This window comes from Ziziphus jujuba, chromosome 10 (genome assembly GCF_031755915.1).
Source record: "Ziziphus jujuba cultivar Dongzao chromosome 10, ASM3175591v1".
In the NCBI taxonomy this organism is placed as follows: Eukaryota; Viridiplantae; Streptophyta; class Magnoliopsida; order Rosales; family Rhamnaceae; genus Ziziphus; species Ziziphus jujuba.
In genome coordinates this window covers 27,372,878-27,392,274 of record NC_083388.1, presented here as the reverse complement: position 1 = coordinate 27,392,274, position 19,397 = coordinate 27,372,878, and the positions used below count along the sequence as shown (strand labels likewise).

The window sequence follows — 19,397 nt, the reverse complement described above, 5'->3', positions numbered from 1 at the left end:
ATCTTGAGCGGAAAAATATGTCTATGTGGCATTAAATCAATGCAAAGAGTTCTGAGTACTCAGTGCAACGGTTGTACTAGAAATTTTTCCAGAGTGCAAAAGGAGGGTTGGTAGCTGGCCACGGGTTTACTGGCTAAGTAAGTTGCCAAATCGGCTAAGCAAAGGAAGGGAACGGGATGGTCCGAATAACAAACGGTCAGAAGGACGGTCCTGACCTTAAATTGACCCTATATATATATATATATATATATAAAGCAATCAAATTTCAACTTGGTTTTTCAATTTTGTTATTTGGGCACCTTTTTTTTCATCATCATCAATCATCATCCAGTACGCAACTTTCTGCTGCACTCACTGTTACCGAGCTCCTTCTTAAGGTTTTCATTCTTTCAGTTTGTGGAGCTGAAAAAATAAGGAAAAAAATAAAAAAAATAAAAAAGCTTGAACATACAAGGACTTAGAGGGAATGACGACGACGGCGTCGTTTGGCGCTTCAAACGCTGCGATTTTCAAGCACACCACGGTTCAGATTGGAAGCTTTCAGGGTCTCAAATCTTCCTACACTTTGGTTCTCAGCACCAGAACTCTTCCTGCTTATTGGGGTTCGAACCGTTCACGCATACGAGCTGTCTCCACGGTTTGACTTTGTTATATCCATCTATGTTCGGTTGTGGGTTTTTCGGTGATTTTTCTGAATGGCATAGTTTTTATTTATTTTTATGATGAAGGAATTATTATTTTTAATCAGTTACTTCGATTGTGAGAACTTGTTGATTGCAATATATGCTCCAATATATTCTGGTGTTTCTTTTTAATCTACTTCATTTTGAGCTCTTTCACTCTGCGCAATGCAGTTATTTAAGCTGTTTTCATGGTCTGATTGGTTTTTGATTATTGGTATCTTTGACATATTTCTTTGTAAACATAAAAGATCAACGAAACTGAAAGCTCATGTGAACCTCATTTATCAGAAACTGCTTATATTAGTTTATTTGAAGTTGTTTATATAAATGAACTTATTCTTTCTGGGAAACTTGTATGTTTATCTATGCAGCCAGCAAAGCCTGAGACTGTTACTGAGACGAAGCGTAGCAAGGTTGAAATATCAAAGAACAAAGTAATGACATAAGGTACCCTCTTAATGAGGAGATATTGACAGACGCCCCTAACATAAATGAGGCTGCCACGCAATTGATCAAGTTCCATGGAAGCTATCAACAGTATAACCGAGATGAACGTGGCTCAAGGTCTTATTCATTTATGCTTCGTACAAAGAACCCTTGTGGGAAAGTACCAACCCAACTTTACTTGCCGATGGATGACCTTGCTGATCAATTTGGAATTGGGACACTTAGGTTGACAACCAGACAGACATTTCAGCTCCATGGTGTGCTGAAGAAGAATCTGAAGACAGTAATGAGCAGCATTATTAAAAGTATGGGTTCAACACTTGGTGCCTGTGGTGATCTCAATAGGAATGTCCTTGCTCCTGCTGCTCTTGTGAGAAAAGACTCCCTTTTTGCACAGCAAACTGCAGAGAACATTGCCTCACTGCTGACTCCTCAGTCTGGTTTCTACTATGATGTTTGGGTGGATGGAGAGAAAGTCTTGACAGCAGAAGAACCTCCAGAAGTGACTAAAGCCCGCAATGATAGGAACAAATTTCCCTGATTTACCTGAGCCCATTTACGGAGCTCAGTTCTTGCCGAGGAAATTCAAAATCGCTGTTACTGTACCAAAGGACAACTCGGTTGATATTCTCACAAATGATATCGGTGTTGTTGTTGTTACTGATGATGATGGGGAGCCTCAAGGGTTCAACATATATGTAAGATGAACAGCCATTTTGAAAATATCATTAACTTCTTTGGTGTGCAATGTCAGTTTCTTATAGTTTCCTGTGTAGGTTGGTGGTGGTATGGGAAGGACACATCGGATAGAGACCACTTTTCCTCGGCTGCAGAACCATTGGGTTATGTGCCCAAAGAGGAAATTTTATATGCGGTTAAGGCTATTGTTGCTACACAACGGGATTACGGTAGAAGAGATGATCGTAGGTATAGTAGAATGAAGTATTTGATCAGTTCCTGGGGGATTGAGAGGTTTAGAATGTTTGTTGAGGAATACTGGGGAGGGAAATTCCAGCCTTTCCATGAGTTGCCAGAGTGTGAATTTAAAAGTTACTTGGGATGGCATGAGCAGGTTTGTTTTGTTGATCTGGACAATTTGTATGTGATTCCTTTTAATTCCATGTCTTTATTTTTGTGTTTGTGATACCTTACGCTACTTGAAGTTTAGGAGTGAAGGATTATGTATGGATAATCCATATGATCTATTTCCTCCCTTCTCTGTTTTCTTCATGTGGTTTTCTATATGATAATATGTTTGCAGGGTGATGGCAATTTAATTTGTGGGCTCCACGTTGATAATGGTCGTATAGGGGGGAAGATGAAAAAGACATTGAGGGAGGTCATAGAAAAATATTATCTGAGTGTGCGGGTCACACCTAATCAAAATATCATCTTGTGTGATATTCGCAATTCATGGAAGCGTCCCATGACCACAGCTCTTGCGCAAGCTGGTTTGCTGGTAATTTTCTTTTTCTCCCCTTAAGCAGACATTTGTATGATTTGACCATTTAGTTTAACAAACTCAGTCCTCTGACAGTTTTCTCAAGCATTTGCCTATTATGGATCCTACTCATTCTGTTTCTTTAGTTTGACATTGATATTGACTGCTTCTGGTTGCATACAGAATCCTAGGTATGTAGACACCCTCAACTTAACTGCAATGGCATGGCCAGCGATGCCTCTTTGCCCACTAGCAATAACTGAAGCTGAACGAGGAATAGCTGACATCCTTAAGCGGATTCGAGCAGTATTTGAGTAGGTATTACTGGGGCATATAGTAATTCAATAAATATATTATGTTTTGATGAAAAGCAGGATGCATATAATTTTTACCTAATGACTACAGGTTGGTCTGAAGTACAGTGAAACTGTGGTCGTAAGGGTAACTGGCTGTCCAAATGGTTGTGCCAGATCATACATGGCTGAACTGGGTCTGGTCGGTGATGGTCCCAACAGTTATCAGGTACTTATTTTCGTTCTTCTTTTGTCTCATATTGAAATGTAGATTACCATAAAATCACACTGATTTCTTTAACTTTTTACCACTACACATTTGGCTTGGAGGAAAACCTAATCAAACCTCATTAGCAAGACCCTTCATGAACAAGGTTAAGATTCAAGACCTTGAAAAAGTGTTGGAACCATTATTTTACCACTGGAAACGCCAACGGCAATCTAAAGAGCCATTCGGGGACTTCACAACTCGCTTGGTGAGTGAATGAACGACTAGCATCATGTCATAATTCTTATTTTCACTTAAAATGTTGCTGTATATCTCATATTTTGCTTATAATGAAGAAAATTTGGTTTGTTGGTTATTGGAACCCTGGGCAAGCTAATGATGTGGATTCTTGTATGACCAGGGATTTGAGAAACTTCAAGAATTGGTTGACAAACGGAAGGGTCCAGCGGTGTCTGGATCTCGCCATAATCTGAAGCTTTTTGTCGGCAAGGAGATATACGAGGCCATGGATTCACTTGCAAAACTGCAGAACAAGAGTGCAAATCAATTGGCCATGGTAGCATTACGCAATTACGTGGCTTCCCAGCAGAATGGTAGAAATGAGTGAGTTTGCAATGGATGGCACTAACGATCTTTGCTGAGTTGAAAGTCTTTTCCCTAAAAAATAAGAACAAAGATTCAGTTTTTGCACATGTTGATCACCAACTCGTTTCCCCTTGAATCTACAAACGCTGACAAGCATCTTTTGCGGAACTATTCTAGATTTTGGACGCAAGAAATGTGTTTCCTTGTATCATAATATAGGTTATGTATGTATTCTTGAAAAGCAGTCTCATAAAAACTGGAACACCGAAAAGGAGAGCAAGTACGTCCAAAACAAAGGATATCGGGCACATATATTTATATAGATAATGTGTGCATAACTTTTTTATAAATTATACAAACAGCATCCAAACATTTAAGAGGATATAAAGTTATTCTAAGCCGTGACCACTCCTCATTTGTGGCAAATACGAGCTGTAGGCATTGTGAAACAAACAGGACCATACTTCTTCTTGGCTTCTGGGGTTCCTGGCTTTGGTTCCTCAGCCACAGCCACCTTAGCGATGGACCATGCAGCTCCAGCCACAGCAGCAACCACCAATTCTCTCCTCCCTCCACTGCTCTCCTCCTCCACTTGCAAAGTGGTTCGTTCCCCTTCCAACGAGGTTCTTGAGGCCTTGGCGGGGTGTCGAAGTTGTAGGAGTCTTGGTGATGGTTGAAGCTGAGCCATTTAGCAATGAAGAAGCTGTCATGGTCATAGATGCCATCTCTGCCACAACTTTGTTATCTGTCTTGTTTATGACTTTTCTTTTCTCAGTTCCTTCTCACCTGCACGTTGGCATTGAAGCTTGATAATTTAATTCTGGTTAACTAAAGTGCAAAAAAATGATGTGGGAAATGCCAAGTGCTTCTTTGGAAGAAAAGCATCATCCATTTCCTTGTTCTGGAAACCTCTTTGGAAACAAAAAGCAGATTCCCTTTTTGGGTATTGAATGATATTCGAATCTTATATGGTCACTGTGGAATTTCAATTTTTTTGGACACTTAAAGTTCAGCTTCATAGAATACTCACATCCAGTAATCCAAAAGAAATAACAAATGGTTTCGGTAAATGATACTTGGTCAAACAAACTTAGTTAATAGGATGCGTTCCTGCTGATTCGAACTGTAATATGAATTTCGATTATATACATATAAAATAAAATATTATTATTGATTTAACAGGTCTAAACAACTACTCTAAATCCTCCCAATTTCTATGATGAACAAATACTAATGCTTTTACTGTCCAAACGCTGGAAAAAGTAAAGTGACAAACACATTCTGAACATCAATGATAACAGTGTTTGAAAAACTCTTTGCTTTTCTAGAAGTTGTTCTAGATTATGACTCACACTTTGTTATAATAACCATGGAATATACAATTTAGACCACTAGCAAGGTTCAGCGATAGAACGTACCACCATTCCAAATAAATACCAAAAACTGGGTTGCATATAACCCATTAATTTTTTATTTGATATAATGTTACTTAATTTAAAGCTTTGTCAGAGCCTTCAACAAGTGACTTACCATGAACTTTGCTCAAATCTGTAAATCCACAAAATATTACAAGCATTATGGAAAAACAAAAATATGAACTTATAGAATAAAGAAGCAATGATACAGAGGCACATATTATCTAATAACTTGCAACAACTAGTAAATAAGAAGATAACCATTCATAATAACCAAGTAACTTGATATTAACTTCAAGCTTGTTAAAATAACACTGAGTTGAACCTAATAAACAGCAAGACCAAATGGAACTAACGAAAAAGAGATGTTCACAAGGACACAGCAACAAAACGTCACTAGGCAGCTACAGTACCAAAAGTCATGTCATCCTAAATTTAAGACTAACGAAAATGAAACTTAAAGAAAGCATGTTCAAAATAAGGTTAGCAAAGGTCCATTATTGATTGCTCACTGATGAATTATTCCAATTTCAAAAAACTTGTAGAAATCTGATTCTTTATCAAAATCCCCATTTTCTCACACATGACCTTCATTTCCATTCTGCTCAGCGATAGGTAAAGAAGGTTCTGTCTTTTGAGCCTCGCATAATGAAGAGGTTTTGTTCTCCCCGATATTTTTTTGGCATGAGAGCTCCTTCCCTTGCTCTATTATGAAGTTGAGAGAAATTTTCCTTGTGCTTTTGCGAGGGGTTTGTTGGGCCGGACAATTTTTTAATCATCTTGCTAGCCTTTGCATGGAAACTCATATGACCTCCAAAGGCATTATAGTTAGGGAACTCTTTCTGACAATCCTTGCATATGTATTTTAACTCATCGTTAACCCGAGACATGTGGGAAAAGTAGCTTACTTCACCATTATAGGATGAAGGCTGACAAACTTGCGACGAACTAGTGCCAAAATTGTGCTCGTTACTGTCTGAACCACAAAAATTTGACAGAGGAGCATGAGTAGGGCTTGTTTCTTGGTTTTTCATCAGAATGGAGAGATTTGATCTGATTCCTATTCTATGGTTGGAGTTCTGAAGGTGTTCTGAACCATCATGCTCGTATCCATTTGCACTAAACCCAAGTCTGTAGGACGTAACAGGATCACCAACTTCTCCATTGCTGATAATGCAAGATCCACTAGACAGAAAGGAAGGTGCATCAGCAAAGTCAGAAGATCCATTTAGCTGGTAACTCATACTAGAGGAGCCATTTGCCTCAAGAGACGATGAGCACCCAAAGCAAGAAATATGGGTATGATCTTTTATGATAAAAATATCAGAACACGACTGTGATGCATTTAAAGGAGAGGGAATTTTAGGAGGGATACAAATATCAGAGCCAAACCAAGGAGTATTTCCAGAGGAAGGAGCTAGAGTAAAATTGTTTTGCAAACACCAAGAATCAATTAGACTGAAGGATGGTGACTTACAAGGATCAACAGCATATAATTTTTGGTTTGTCAAAGAAACACCTAATTCCATGCCATTCAAAAAAAAAAAAAACAAAAAAACAAAAAAAAAAAAAAAAGCTATCAGTACTAGAAATATCAACATATCAGTTCTCCTCATGAAAAAAATCACATATAGATAAATTAGATGATCTGGCAGAATGCATTCAAAGATTACCTATAGGAACAGAAAAACTATACTCAACAGAAGAATCTTTGGTAGAGTTAAGACTACCACCTTGTTGATCAATTGCTGAAGAGGTATTTGTGACTGAAGGTACCATCTCAATCAGGGGTAAAGAAACCAACTGATTTCCTGCAGAAGATGGACCTGTTATCTCCAATACAAAAGCATTATCCAGTACACAAGGAATATCAAGTCGTTGGAATGGTGAGACTAGCAAGTTGTTGCTGTTAATGCTCAAATCTAGACTCATTGGATCAGAGACATTTGGAAGTTCAAATTCTTTTCCACATGAATTGGTCAGGTCAAACCACGATTCATCATTCGGTTGAGGAATGTCTTCTTGTTGACCTTCCAGAGAAGAAGAGGAAATTTGTTGGTTATCCATGGGAAATGAGGTAGCTTGTTGATCATCCACAGATGACGAGAGAGCTTGTTGGCCATCATTAGATGAAGAGAGAGCTTTCTGGTCATCCATAGATGAAGAGAAAGATTTCTGGTCACCCATAGGAAAAGAGAAGCAATTTGGCTAACAAATCTCAAGGTAACAGAAATGAAGGTTTTTAAGGGGCTTTCGAATCAAGGATGACGCACTTACAAAGGTTTGTTGTCTCTTTTAAGTGTTAGAAAGGAGGTGATCCCCGTCTTAAATGTACATCCATGCTGATATGGCCATAAAGTATGTCCAATGCCACAATTAAGAAGGAGATACCATAAAACAAACTCAAGGTCATGTGAGCTCGAGAGCTTGTTAAACTCTACAAATATTTAGCTTCACAAACCAATGTAAGAAGTCTTTGTTGTTTGACATTTCATAGTTTGAGCCATACAACTTTTGACACATTGACAAGGTCACTATGCTACAACCTACCCAATCATCTTTGAGAGGAATTTGACAGTTAAAAATAATAAATGAGAAAGAATTTGGGCAGAGCCCAGATAGTTTATGGCTCCGGAAAATCTAATTCACTGGATATGAATTAGCTTTGACTACTATAGAAAGCTAAAATTCTGACACATCTATAAGGCAAGTATTCTGTATCCAAGAATGCCAAGGAATTTTTAATTAACTCCCGTTAGAAGCATAAGACTTAAAAGGAATAAAATTAAATTAAAAAAAGTGGATACACAAAAGGACGGACTATGTACAGTCACTACTAGGATAACAGCCAACAATGGCCAATGCCATAGAAACAAATTAGCTAACTGCCATTTTAATGCATTGAGTTATTTAAATAGAAAGATACACATAAGGAAGTGCAGTGAGTTAGATTTTGATAAACATGTTCCATTTAGTACCCAAGATTATTATTATTATTGTTTTAAAATCTTGATTTTGGTCCCCCTTAACATGAGATCTGGGAGGGGAGAACCGAGAACGCTCCTAGCCTTCGCATTTATTTCATAAAGTAGAAGATTTTGAGAATTAACTCTGCACACTTTCGCTTGTTAACCAAAAACATTTATCATACCACCAAAAATGGCCCGAATTAAGACTTAATAAATGATAAGCACACTTCCAAGTATGTGCAATTAATTTAGCCTACATTAATACCTAAAAGTATAGATTAAAGTTTCCCCCCCTCTCTCTCTCTCTCTCTCTCTTTCTCTCTCACTCACACACACACACACACACACACACACACACACACACCCACACACCCTTGTTGTGGTGAAATAGAACTCATTTAAATCGAAGAAGATTAACAAGAACGAATAAAATGACATTTTACAGTACAACAGGACAACAATATAGAACTGAAATAAAGCAAAATAACAATGGAGGATGTATTGTAAGCAACATCTATTAAATTTCCAAACTTTACACACAAAACTACAAGGCAATACAGATAGAATGGCATTGGAGAGGAAGGAGTTCCAGGCATTCAAAAAAGAACAACGATGTCAAAAAGGTCAAACACAATTACTAAATGGCTTAAAAAGATCTGGTAGTTTAATCCAAACACTATAACTTTTCATTAAAAGGAAAATGGGCTTCTTTCTCTCTTGGCATTTTGCTTTCCACAATTCACACAAAATTATGGCTGAGAAAATAAATGAATAAATAAAAAAATAAATATAAGCCGTAAGTTATGGTGTTAAATTATGTCACTAAAAACCTTTATGTTTCAGAAGTATGAATTGAGCAGTTAATTAAGCTAAGGCTTAAAGTAGCAGTAAGGTAGGTACTTCATAAGCAGATTACAACACCATGTTTTACACTTCCTAAGCAGATTACAAAACCATGTTTTACAATTCCTATTTTCTTAATCAGGAAATGAAACAAGGATTATTCATAATTAGCACTTTCCATCAGAACAATTAAAGATATATGCCATTAAATGTCAGCGCTCAGCAGCACACATTCTACCTCAGAGAAGGTTCCTGCATCAGCCACTCGTTGCGATTACGCCCCTCTACAATCATAAACAAATTGATAGTCTGTGAAACCTGCATAAACCCTTTACCATGAGAAGAAATATCATGCTTCGAAAATTCATGCACAGATAGCAATTTTAGTATTTTACCTCCTAATTTTTCCAAACTGAGCGAGCAAAGGGTTCTTCTTCCAAGACCCTTAAGCAAACTTAATCTACAAGCAAAAGACCATCCCTTTTATGCAAATTTCTACTTTAGAACACTGCTCAGCTCTATATAACTTCAAGACACTAGCAATAGAGATTTGGTCATCGGTTTGCCAAAAGATTATAATCTTTTTTTTTTTTTTTTCCTCAAAAAAAATTGATTCAAAAACATGGGCAAGACCCATTAAGAACCCGAGACAGAATTAACTCAAAAAAATAAACTATACACTCTTTGCAGTTTTCCAGAGATAAGGAACGAATGTGGTGACAAAATATACACTCTTTGCACAAGAATTCAATAAAATGTATGAAAAGGAAAATGTTAGTGCAAACCCAGAATGCCAAAACTGCATTTTAAAAATCCATCTTTTATAGCAATTGTATGAGACTTAAACCAAGAAGAAAGAGCGAGATACAGAGATGGAAAGAGAGACTTACTACGAAATAATTGTGGAACCAGAAACACTGCTTTCGTGGAACCGTGATTTCTTTTCCCGGCTTCTTTGTTGCCATTGCGAGGCAAAGAAAAACGACTATAACTGTTGAATGCCACAAAGCATTGGGCCGTGAATGGGCTGGAACTAATTAATTAATGCGCCACCAAATTGTGGCCCACCATCAGTGTCTTTCCCTTTTTTTTTTTTTTTGGTTTCACAATAATATCACTCAATTGGATTCTAATTTATATCAAGCTTCCTAACATGATTTTTTCTTTTTAATTATTTTTTTAGCCAAATTATATTTGTTTCATAAAAATTGACTTGGTCAAAACTATTTGTTCTACATTGTGAATTCTGACGTTACAATTATCCTGTAAATTATCTTTTTGAATTCACGTTCTTAAAGGTGCAAATTTTTTCAAGATACGCTGGATATGGATATAGATTTTCTCTCATTTTCTCTCACTAGAAAAGTACAAAATTTTTTCTGATAATTTTTTTTTTCCTTAAAACACATTATCTGAATGGTTTGAAACCCAAAATAATCGGTTTCTAAAAAACCAAAATATTAAGGAAAAGAAAAAAAGAGAAGTGGGTTTGAGATTGAATTCAAAAGTTCAAAAAACCAATTTAATATTTAGGGTAAAAAAATATGGAATTTTGATATTTTTATATAAAAAAAATAGTTTAAGAAAATTCACTGTTTTTAAAGTTTGAATCTTTGGTCCTCGTTGAATAAAACTGGCAATAGTAAAAAAATCAGATTGAAATTTTTGACTATTGTACTATGGGTATTGTACCATATAACCCAAAGCCATGAAAAAACATACAATTTTAGCAATAATAATGAATGGGGTTCAAATGCTAAAAAGCTCTGTTTTCATGTACTTTTCTTATCGATGGCATTGATTGATTGATTGAATATCCCACAAAAAGCAAAACTTTCACTATCGTTTTCATGGTTTTCTGAATTTACAAATAGATACAGTTACAAAAAAAGGACGGTACAAATCCAATTCAATTTTCTGGGACTTCAATGTGGGGTCCAAACTAGTCTATAAACATTTTTCCTTCAAAGAAATTTGTGGGTCAATAATTTCTATACCAAAATTGACAATACTAAAATGGGAAATTATGGAATAAAATAAGAGGAAAAATTTTAAAATTTTTGCAGCCAATGGGTTATGCTTCTGGGTAAGTGGTCCAACCAGAAATGGATTCAAAGCCTGGTTCTATATCTCACTGGCTACACTGAACTGTTCTCTCTTGAAACCCAAAAGCAAAATTAAAATATTAAATGCACTTCCAAGAAAGCTTCTGGTTTCATTTATTGAGAAAAAAATAAATTAAAAAAATTGAGCCACTCTCACTTCACAAAGGCAACGTGAAGACCAAGAAAATCATAGTGATTTTGAGATAAGCACAAAACAGTAGCCGAAGAAGGAAGAGCTGAGGTGGAGGAATGAGATTGCCAGCTCTCTTTATCTATTACAAATTAGGAAAAATGGAATAAAAAAATAAAAGGCCCTATTTATTATTTATAACTCCTTTAACGGCACGGAACAGTTTCATTCTTTAATCATTTTGTGTTTATATTGGAGGGAGAAAAAAAATGAGCTGGTGGACATACTGACAATATATATATATATTTTTTTTGCTTTGAGACATACTGACAATATATATATATCTTGGTCTGTGTGATTTTGTATTTAAACATTTACTCACCACTCACAAGTTGGTGGGAATTTTTTTTTTTTTAGATATTTTAATGATTGATTATTATAATTTTTAAAAAAATAAAAAATCATAATCTAGTAGCCTATTGTTGTACTGTTATTTTGTTTTGAGCTTGTGAGATTTATTGCAGCACTTTCCCATTATATAACAATAATGAGTTTTTATTTCATTTTTAATTTTTACTTATAGGGGTAAAACAATCGTTCTAACTTTTTGTTTTTTTTTCTTCTGATTATTTTAAATGCTGTTATTTGAAAAGACATTGTTAGTTTTCAAAGTTTCAAGAGGAATATTTTGACATGATAGATGACAATTCGAAAGGTTCAGAAATACAGGATATAAGTAAATATTTGAAAACCAAGTATATGTAATTTTTTATTTTTTTTTGGCTTAAAAAAACCAAGTATATGTAATTAGATAGAAGGAAGGGGGAAAAAATTGAAATTACCAACATGCGTTTGATGTAGTATCAGAGTAAGAAATAATAAGCTGCACATTTAAACATGTACTGCATTTTAAAGTCTAGTTTGAACAATAAACAAGTTAACTTTGATTCTTCTTTTTTTAGCTTGGCACTAGTACCACTAACTATTAACAAATGTCAATTCATTTATTTATTTTTTTTTTATGAAAACAAGTACAAAGAATAGTTACCTACTCAATTGAATCTTGAAACCTAATCTGTTAGAAGAAAAAGATAGATGGAGTAGATGAAATATTGTTTGAATTTATGGCCTTTCTTTGAACACATGGAAGATAAGAGGCTATCTATGACTTGCAAGTGGTACAAAAATTTAAGTAAGATTTTATTTTTAATTTTTTTTAATTTTTAGATGCTACTTGGTAGTATTTAAGAGTATTTTTATTTTTTTTCAATTTTTAGATGCGAGTTGTAAGGGAATCACTTATAAATAATTTAAATATTGGTCAATTTTCTTTTCGATTTAAAGTCTTTCATAGTATAATTTTGATGATTGGTCTATTATAACTTTTTCTTAAACCTTTTTTGTCCCTAAGGTGGTGTTTGTTACATGGGATTGGTCAGGACCGGATGGGTTTGAGTCCCAGTCTGGTGTTTGGGAAGAAAAATGAAGAACGGGATAGATGTGTCCCGTTAGTCGAATTATCCGAAACAAGGGGGACAAAACTGACCCACCAAAACACCTGGGTCACTTTTGTCCTGCCCTCTTTCCATGCTTTCAACCTGCCTCTCACACCCGTGTTTTTCTTCTTTTCGATTTGAAGCCATGCTTGACCGAAGACGTTTGAAGCCATTACTACCAGCACGCCAGCCACTGTCAAAGCTAACCCTAACTCTGCCGCCGGCGAAACCCATTTCAACCAGATTGTCTCCCCGAAACCGGCCTTCTCTCCCAACTTCGTGAAACGGCATCTGGAGCTCGTCACCCTTTCTATCGTCGCCAAGAGTCCTCGCTCGAATCTCAACCCAAACGTCGACCAGAAAACTGGGTTTTGTGCTTAATTTGTCACTGTGAGTGGCCGAGATCTGTGGTTAATTTGTGGTTTATTTTGTTTTTTAGTTTTGAATTATTAAATTTGTAATCGTATTTCAGCATTTCAGCAACCGGCCTTCTCTCCCAACTCCGAAATTCCAGCATTTCAGCCCACTCTTCCACTCTGCTGATCCCCAAGGCCAGTAACCGTATCTAACAGGTAGTTATTCATTCCCAATACTCTCTCTGTCTTTTGCTTAATTATACTCTCTCTGTCTTTTGCTTGTTTCTTGATTTTAATTTTGGATTTGAAAGAAAAAAAAAACTCATGTGGAGATATGGAGATTGTGAAGAAGAAAATAGCATATTTCCATTTATTTTCACTTGTGAATATATATATATATATATTTCCTATTCAAAGCTATTAACTTTTGTTGCAGCCAAATTCATGATTCTGAATAGTTATTCTATTCCTGTATTTTTTATCACTGGGAATAGCCATTCTTAATTCACCTGGAATAGTGAATCTGTCTACCAAACGTGTCCTTAGTTGATTGAAAGGCTATTGGACTCGAAATGTGGCTTATCTTATTTTTATCTGACATTGTCGAACTGTTGGAGGGCTATGATCATACATGCTCGATTGTGTTTTTCAATGCACAGTTCATTTTTGTGTTTCAATGCTTCTTACTTTCTTGGTAGAAATAATGGAAAATTGTAACATTCATAGGTTGCAAAGAACCTAAATTTCTCTTTGGAAGAAATTAAAGGGTTTTTCATAGAATCATATAGGGCATGTGGATCTTTCAACTTTTTTTCTACTTTTGCTTTTTTTTGGATGCAAATTTACTATCTGTACTTATCTTTACAGATAGTATGTCTCATGTAAAATCTACTCGACAAAAACCATGGTTTTTTTTTGGGGGGGGGGGGGGGGGAAGAAAAAGGTGATTAAAATGATGGGGGGGGGGGGGGGGAGTCATTCTCGGAAACTAAAGTTCCATCTTTCTATTTTTTGGCTGGAAAATTTTGTACTTAGAAGAATTGATGGACGTGACCTGGTTTGTTTGCTGACATGAACCCTATAGAATGTTCTGAAAAGTCATTTTACTTGTGTGTGTTCAAGTGTTTTCCTAGTTTTGTGTTGTCAACATTTTACAGTTCAGTAATATCTATGGCATGTCTCCTGTTATATTGTTGAGTTTATTCAGATGGACACATACAATTTCGAATTATAAAGCTGCCTAGCATGATAAATGTAAGCAAACTTATGTCATTTTCTGTACAAATCCTTATCTTCATGACTTCACTCTTCCTAGTACTTGGAGGAAATAATGAAACGGATAGGATGTCATTGCTTGTCTTAAGATCAAAGTGTTGGACATAACAAGCTTACTGGTAAACTGCCAGAAAATTTATCCTTATTATCCAAGCTTGAGGGAAATATGGAGAGAATGCTGCCATTAGAATTAAGGTGGATAAAATGTAGATCATTGTGAGCATCTGCATATTCATCAAATATGAAATATGTACCTTTGAAAGGGTCAATATTGGAAGAGGAATATGAGTTGATTTAGGATATTGTGATGCATGAGTGTTCATCAGATTTAGGAACGTACAGTTGAGAGAGAGATTATCTCTTTGCAGATTGTTGTAGTTAACTATTAGGTGTTGAAGGCATAGCTATGCATGTTATATTTAATTTGTCATTGTTATTTGTTCAATGAATTTGAGTGTAATCTTTAGCTTTCTATGGAAAAAAAAAATAATAAGACTTCAAGTTTATGCAAGCCATTTGTCTTTTTATTTCCTGTGTATATGTGGAAGGAAAGGACAGCAGACATAATTGATATGGGAGTGGATGGTTTTGTTCTGTGAGATTTGGTCTAGCTGCTCTGCTTTTATGGGTTTTTTTGTAGCGATTTCTTTGTGTCTTTTCTCCTACTGTCTGTAGAGTAGTTGATATATTATGCTTGTTGCTGTCCAGATTCTACTTGTGCTCCATGAGGTGAACACTGACCAAAATATTACATCATAATTTTTTTTGTATGGAACAAATTAGAATTGACATGTCTTGTATTGCTTCCAGCTAATTTTCAGTATCTGTACATATAATATGATATCATATCAAGAACATGAGTTACATATAAAATTTGATATTACAAAAATTTGATGAGCAAAGCTGCTTTCGAATATTTAGTTTAATCCAATCTCTGGTCGAGTTCAAGGGATGGTCGTTCTGTGCTTGTCTTCACCATATAATGATTAAAAGCCTGCATGTAGTATTGAAGATGGGAAGAAGAAATGTTGAGTTTTTCAGAAGATATATTGCTAAATTAGCCCAAAGTGTATATTTGGAAAAATTGAGGTCTGGAAGTGCTATATAACTAGATGTATGCAATTCCAGTGTGCGTATACATATATATATATATATATATTATATTTAGAGGACACGTACGTATGCATACTTGATGTAATTAAGTCAAATTGATATGTGAAACTTGGAGGATAAAAAAGTATGGACAAGTTAAGTAGGTAATGATGTAATTGTTTATCATAGCGTGACTTTAAGCATTGCTCTTTTTTGCTATAGCTCTCCTAACAACTACTTTATGTCAAGTCGGCAGAGACCTTTTTTTTTTTTTTTTTTTTTTTTTTTTTTTTTTTTTACGTTTTTGTTTTTTTCCTTCTCATAAATTAATCAAACATATCATGTATTCCCACATCTAAGTAACTTAGCCCAAATTAGTGAATAGGCCATGGGAATTGGATCATTGAGATAAGCCCAAATTAGCCCAAAGTGTCAAGCCCAAAGTGTCTAAAAATATATATTTATTAGAGTTAATGGTAGTTATAATTTATTATTCATTTAAATTAATTATAATTTTTATAAAAAAATGTAAAAAAACAAGAAATACAATCACAACATTAAACTGAATTTAAAATAGTTTTTAATTTAGTGTTTTTAACCTTTATATTTAAATTATTATTATTTGAAATGCTTAACAAACGTTGATTAAAACTACACCAATAAATATTTATAGCAAACACATCGCATGTAATCAAGTAAAACTAATAAAAATTAAAAACCAAACTACTTATTGAACAACACTTTTAATTAATGTTTTGTTTTCGCCTACAAATTTGTTCTTATAATATATATTATTATAGAATAGTATGAATAAACATTATTGAATATATATTAAAAATACTTAAATCCACCTTTTATTTTGACCTTCCAAATATATATAATGTTTATTGTGAATGCTAATATATAAATATATTATTTATGGAAGATTTTTGTTTTCTGTATTTATTCAATTGTATTGGCAATAGCAGCTCAATTTATTGTATTTCTGATAATTTTTTTTTATTTGTTGTTTTTTTTTTCTTTTTTGTAGAGATGGATAGAAGAAAATTAGTTGTGATTCAATCTTTTTGTTGGGGCTTTATGTTTATCTTTTTTATGTACATGTATGTAGCGTGGCAAAGGAAAAATGAAAGACGTGTTAGGAATAGAATAACTAGGAATACCGACTTGCGTACATCTTTTATAGATAGTTTGTTGGACAATGATGTCACTTGTATTAGTCAATTGAGGATGGATAGGAGAACATTTGTTATTTTATGTCGGTTATTACGCCAAGATGGATATGTGAAAAGAGATGGTACTGTTACATTGGAAGAGCAAGTGTGCATATTTTTGCACATAATTGCTCATCATACAAAAAACCGTACAATTATCAGTCGATTCTATAGATCAGGGGAGACAATTAGTAGATATTTCAATTCAGTATTGAATGGGGTGTTGCGCTTACATTCCATTTTGTTGAGGCATCCTGAACCTGTGTCAGATAATTGCTCGAATGATAGATGGAAAATGTTTAAGGTACGTATGTGGACTAGTTTGGTTATTAATTTTATAGTTAGATGACTTGTAGCATTATCTGACGTTAGTAAAATTGTTTGTGTCGTAGAATTGTTTGGGAGCATTAGATGGAACTTATATTAAGGTGAAAGTACCTGAAATCGATAAGCCAAGATATCGAACAAGAAAGGGTGAGATCGCAACAAATGTCTTAGGTGTATGTAACCCGAATATGGAATTTATATTTGTATTACCGGGTTGGGAAGGCTCCGCTTCAGATTCCAGAGTACTTAGAGATGCAATAAGTAGGCCAAATGGACTAAGAGTACCAACCGGTAAGACCAATCCTTAAATATTTCATCGAGTGGATTAACATTGCATAAACTAATAGGAGAAATTTTTCTGTGTTAGGTTGTTATTACTTAGTGGATGCTGGTTACACAAATGGTGAAGGATTTCTTGCACCATATAGGGGAACAAGATATCACCTTTCCGAATGGAGAGATGGTTGTGCACCCATAAATCATCAAGAGTATTTCAACATGAAGCATGCATCAGCTAGAAATATCATAGAAAGATGCTTTGGGGTTCTTAAAATGCGATGGGCAATTTTAAGAAGTCCATCTTTCTACCCAATTGCAACACAAATCAAAACCATTACTGCATGTTGTCTGATACATAATCTGATTAGAAGAGAAATGACACTCGATCCTGGAGAAGTCGAATATGATAGGATGGAAAATGTGGACATTAATGAAGAGGAGGACATTATAGGGTCAATTGCTTCCTCAGATCAATGGACGAATTGGAGAGATGAGTTAGCTAAGCAAATGTTTGGTGAGTGGAGAGGTCATCATGATTACTAGTTGATGGTTATGTAAAAAATTATGTTCTCACTGCTTATTTACTATTGTTTGTTAAATCTTTTGGATAATATGTATGAAGGCAAACTTATATTATATTAAGTGCAACATTTGAGATTTATTGTTATTTTGTTTGCATCTTGTTTTGATAATGTTGGAATCATGAAATGTTTACTTGAATAGCAATGGAAGCTGGAGGTAGCAGTAACGATAATAGGTGGGGTGAATCTAGGCGTACATGGAGTAGAGGTGAGGAAGAAGCTTTGCTGGTTCTTTTAGATGAAGCTGTAGCTAGTGGGCAACGTTGTGATACGGGAGCATTTAAACCTGGTACACTTAATATGATTGAGCGGCAACTGGCTGAAATGTGTCCTAACTCGGGATTGCGAGCAACTCCACATATTGAATCGAAGCTAAAAAAGTGGAAGAAGCAATATGGCATCATATACGACATGCTGAACAAAAGTGGATTTGGATGGAATGACACTCTTAAATGTGTGGAGATTGATAGTGACGATGCTTGGAAAGCATATGTGCAGGTTTTGACTTTGTTACGAAAAATAACTTTATTGAATTTTGTGTTTCTTATGTTAAATATATAATGTTTTTACTAAATGATGGTTTTTTTTTATTTTAGAGTAATCCAAGTGCAAAAAGTTGGAGAGATAAACCTTTCCCGATATATGAGAGGCTTGCTAATATTTTTGGGAAGGATCGGGCAACAGGACATGGAGCACAAACTCCAATTGATTTAGTTAATGATATAAATATGGAGCCTGATAATGACCAATTTGATGATGTGGGTTCTCCAATGTCTATGAATCAAACACATAGTCAACTGCCCACACAATCCCAATTAAGAGGTAAGAGGAAAGCTCAATCGAAGGATGTTGACATCGTTAGCGGGTTAAACAATGTAGCAGATAAGTTTATAGATAAATTGGCTACACAGTTAGACAAGTTGGAGAAGTCTGATATCAACTATCCACAATACTTAGCTATGGAGCTTGACAGGTTAGGATTCCATATTACTGACAATCTCAAAATCTCTAAGGCAATGAGATCGGATCCATCGAACGTTGAGGTTTTCAAGATTATTAAAACCGATGCGCAGAAGATTGAATTTGCTCGTGGATTTTTGGATAACTAAATTAGTATGTTGTGGATTATATATTTATGGATATGTATGAGAAGATGACAACTATGAACATTTGGAATTGAAACTTATGGACATATATTGTAACGTATTGAATGTTGGTTTCTAATTATGCATGTATGAATAATTTTATTATTATGTGTTATGTTTTAGAATATTAACATGCACTTTATTGATTTGGTTAGTTGTTATTTTTTTTAATAATTTACTATATTATATTGTCATTTATTATTATATGCAGGAATATTGAATGGCAAAGAGAAGGGTTTATGTTGTGTTTAAAGGTAGACAACCAGGGATATATAATTCTTGGTCTGAATGTCATCAACAAGTGCACGGATTTACAAATAATTTATATCAAGCCTATAATACAATTGAAGAAGCTGAAATTGCATATGTTGAGTTTGTAGAACAAACAATGAAGAATCGCAATGAAGCAAATCCAATACAAAATACCACCACCGTACATACACGTGCTCAAGTTCACAACGAGTGGGGTAATGGTTTTGTATTAGGTTGTTT

General features: G+C 34.9%; 2 protein-coding genes and 2 pseudogenes across 6 annotated transcripts; 2 read left to right on the top strand and 2 right to left on the bottom strand.

Annotated features, from left to right (window-relative positions):
• Window positions 1-305: 305 nt before the first annotated feature.
• On the top strand, window positions 306-3,925 carry LOC132799618 (sulfite reductase [ferredoxin], chloroplastic-like; annotated as a pseudogene).
• Window positions 3,926-3,962: 37 nt separating this feature from the next.
• On the bottom strand, window positions 3,963-4,464 carry LOC132799619 (photosystem II 5 kDa protein, chloroplastic-like; annotated as a pseudogene).
• Window positions 4,465-4,470: 6 nt separating this feature from the next.
• On the bottom strand, window positions 4,471-9,964 carry LOC107412604 (uncharacterized). Of its 5 annotated transcripts, none has more exons than XR_009634446.1 (4): window positions 9,796-9,964; window positions 9,301-9,365; window positions 9,144-9,189; window positions 4,471-6,278 (listed from the first exon to the last, which is right to left on the bottom strand). XR_009634446.1 is itself a non-coding variant. In XM_060811918.1 (3 exons), the coding sequence occupies exons 1-3, from the start codon at window positions 9,868-9,870 to the stop codon at window positions 5,699-5,701; spliced, it is 735 nt and encodes a 244-aa protein (XP_060667901.1). In that variant the 5' UTR covers window positions 9,871-9,932; the 3' UTR covers window positions 4,471-5,698. The 5 variants fall into 5 exon arrangements, 3 of the variants coding, with proteins under 3 accessions (XP_060667901.1, XP_060667902.1, XP_060667903.1); XR_009634445.1 differs by having other exon boundaries at window positions 9,144-9,223; window positions 9,796-9,948; XM_060811918.1 differs by lacking the exon at window positions 9,301-9,365 and having other exon boundaries at window positions 9,144-9,223; window positions 9,796-9,932.
• Window positions 9,965-12,636: 2,672 nt separating this feature from the next.
• On the top strand, window positions 12,637-18,948 carry LOC125421218 (uncharacterized). Its single transcript, XM_060812353.1, has 3 exons — window positions 12,637-13,026; window positions 17,903-18,258; window positions 18,357-18,948. The coding sequence occupies exons 2-3, from the start codon at window positions 17,905-17,907 to the stop codon at window positions 18,867-18,869; spliced, it is 867 nt and encodes a 288-aa protein (XP_060668336.1). The 5' UTR covers window positions 12,637-13,026; window positions 17,903-17,904; the 3' UTR covers window positions 18,870-18,948.
• Window positions 18,949-19,397: the final 449 nt, after the last annotated feature.

Bases quoted from the DNA above. Each gene is read 5' to 3' on its own strand.
- LOC107412604 (XM_060811918.1), bottom strand. From the start codon at position 9,870: ATGGCAACAAAGAAGCCGGGAAAAGAAATCACGGTTCCACGAAAGCAG. The intron at 9,224-9,795 runs GTAAGTCTCTCT...GGGTTTATGCAG, and splicing joins GGTTCCACAATTATTTCGTA to GTTTCACAGACTATCAATTT. The intron at 6,279-9,143 runs GTAGAATGTGTG...CTTTCTGTCTAG, and splicing joins ATGCAGGAACCTTCTCTGAG to TGGATCTTGCATTATCAGCA.
- LOC125421218 (XM_060812353.1), top strand. From the start codon at position 17,905: ATGGAAGCTGGAGGTAGCAGTAACGATAATAGGTGGGGTGAATCTAGG. The intron at 18,259-18,356 runs GTTTTGACTTTG...TTTTTATTTTAG, and splicing joins CTTGGAAAGCATATGTGCAG to AGTAATCCAAGTGCAAAAAG.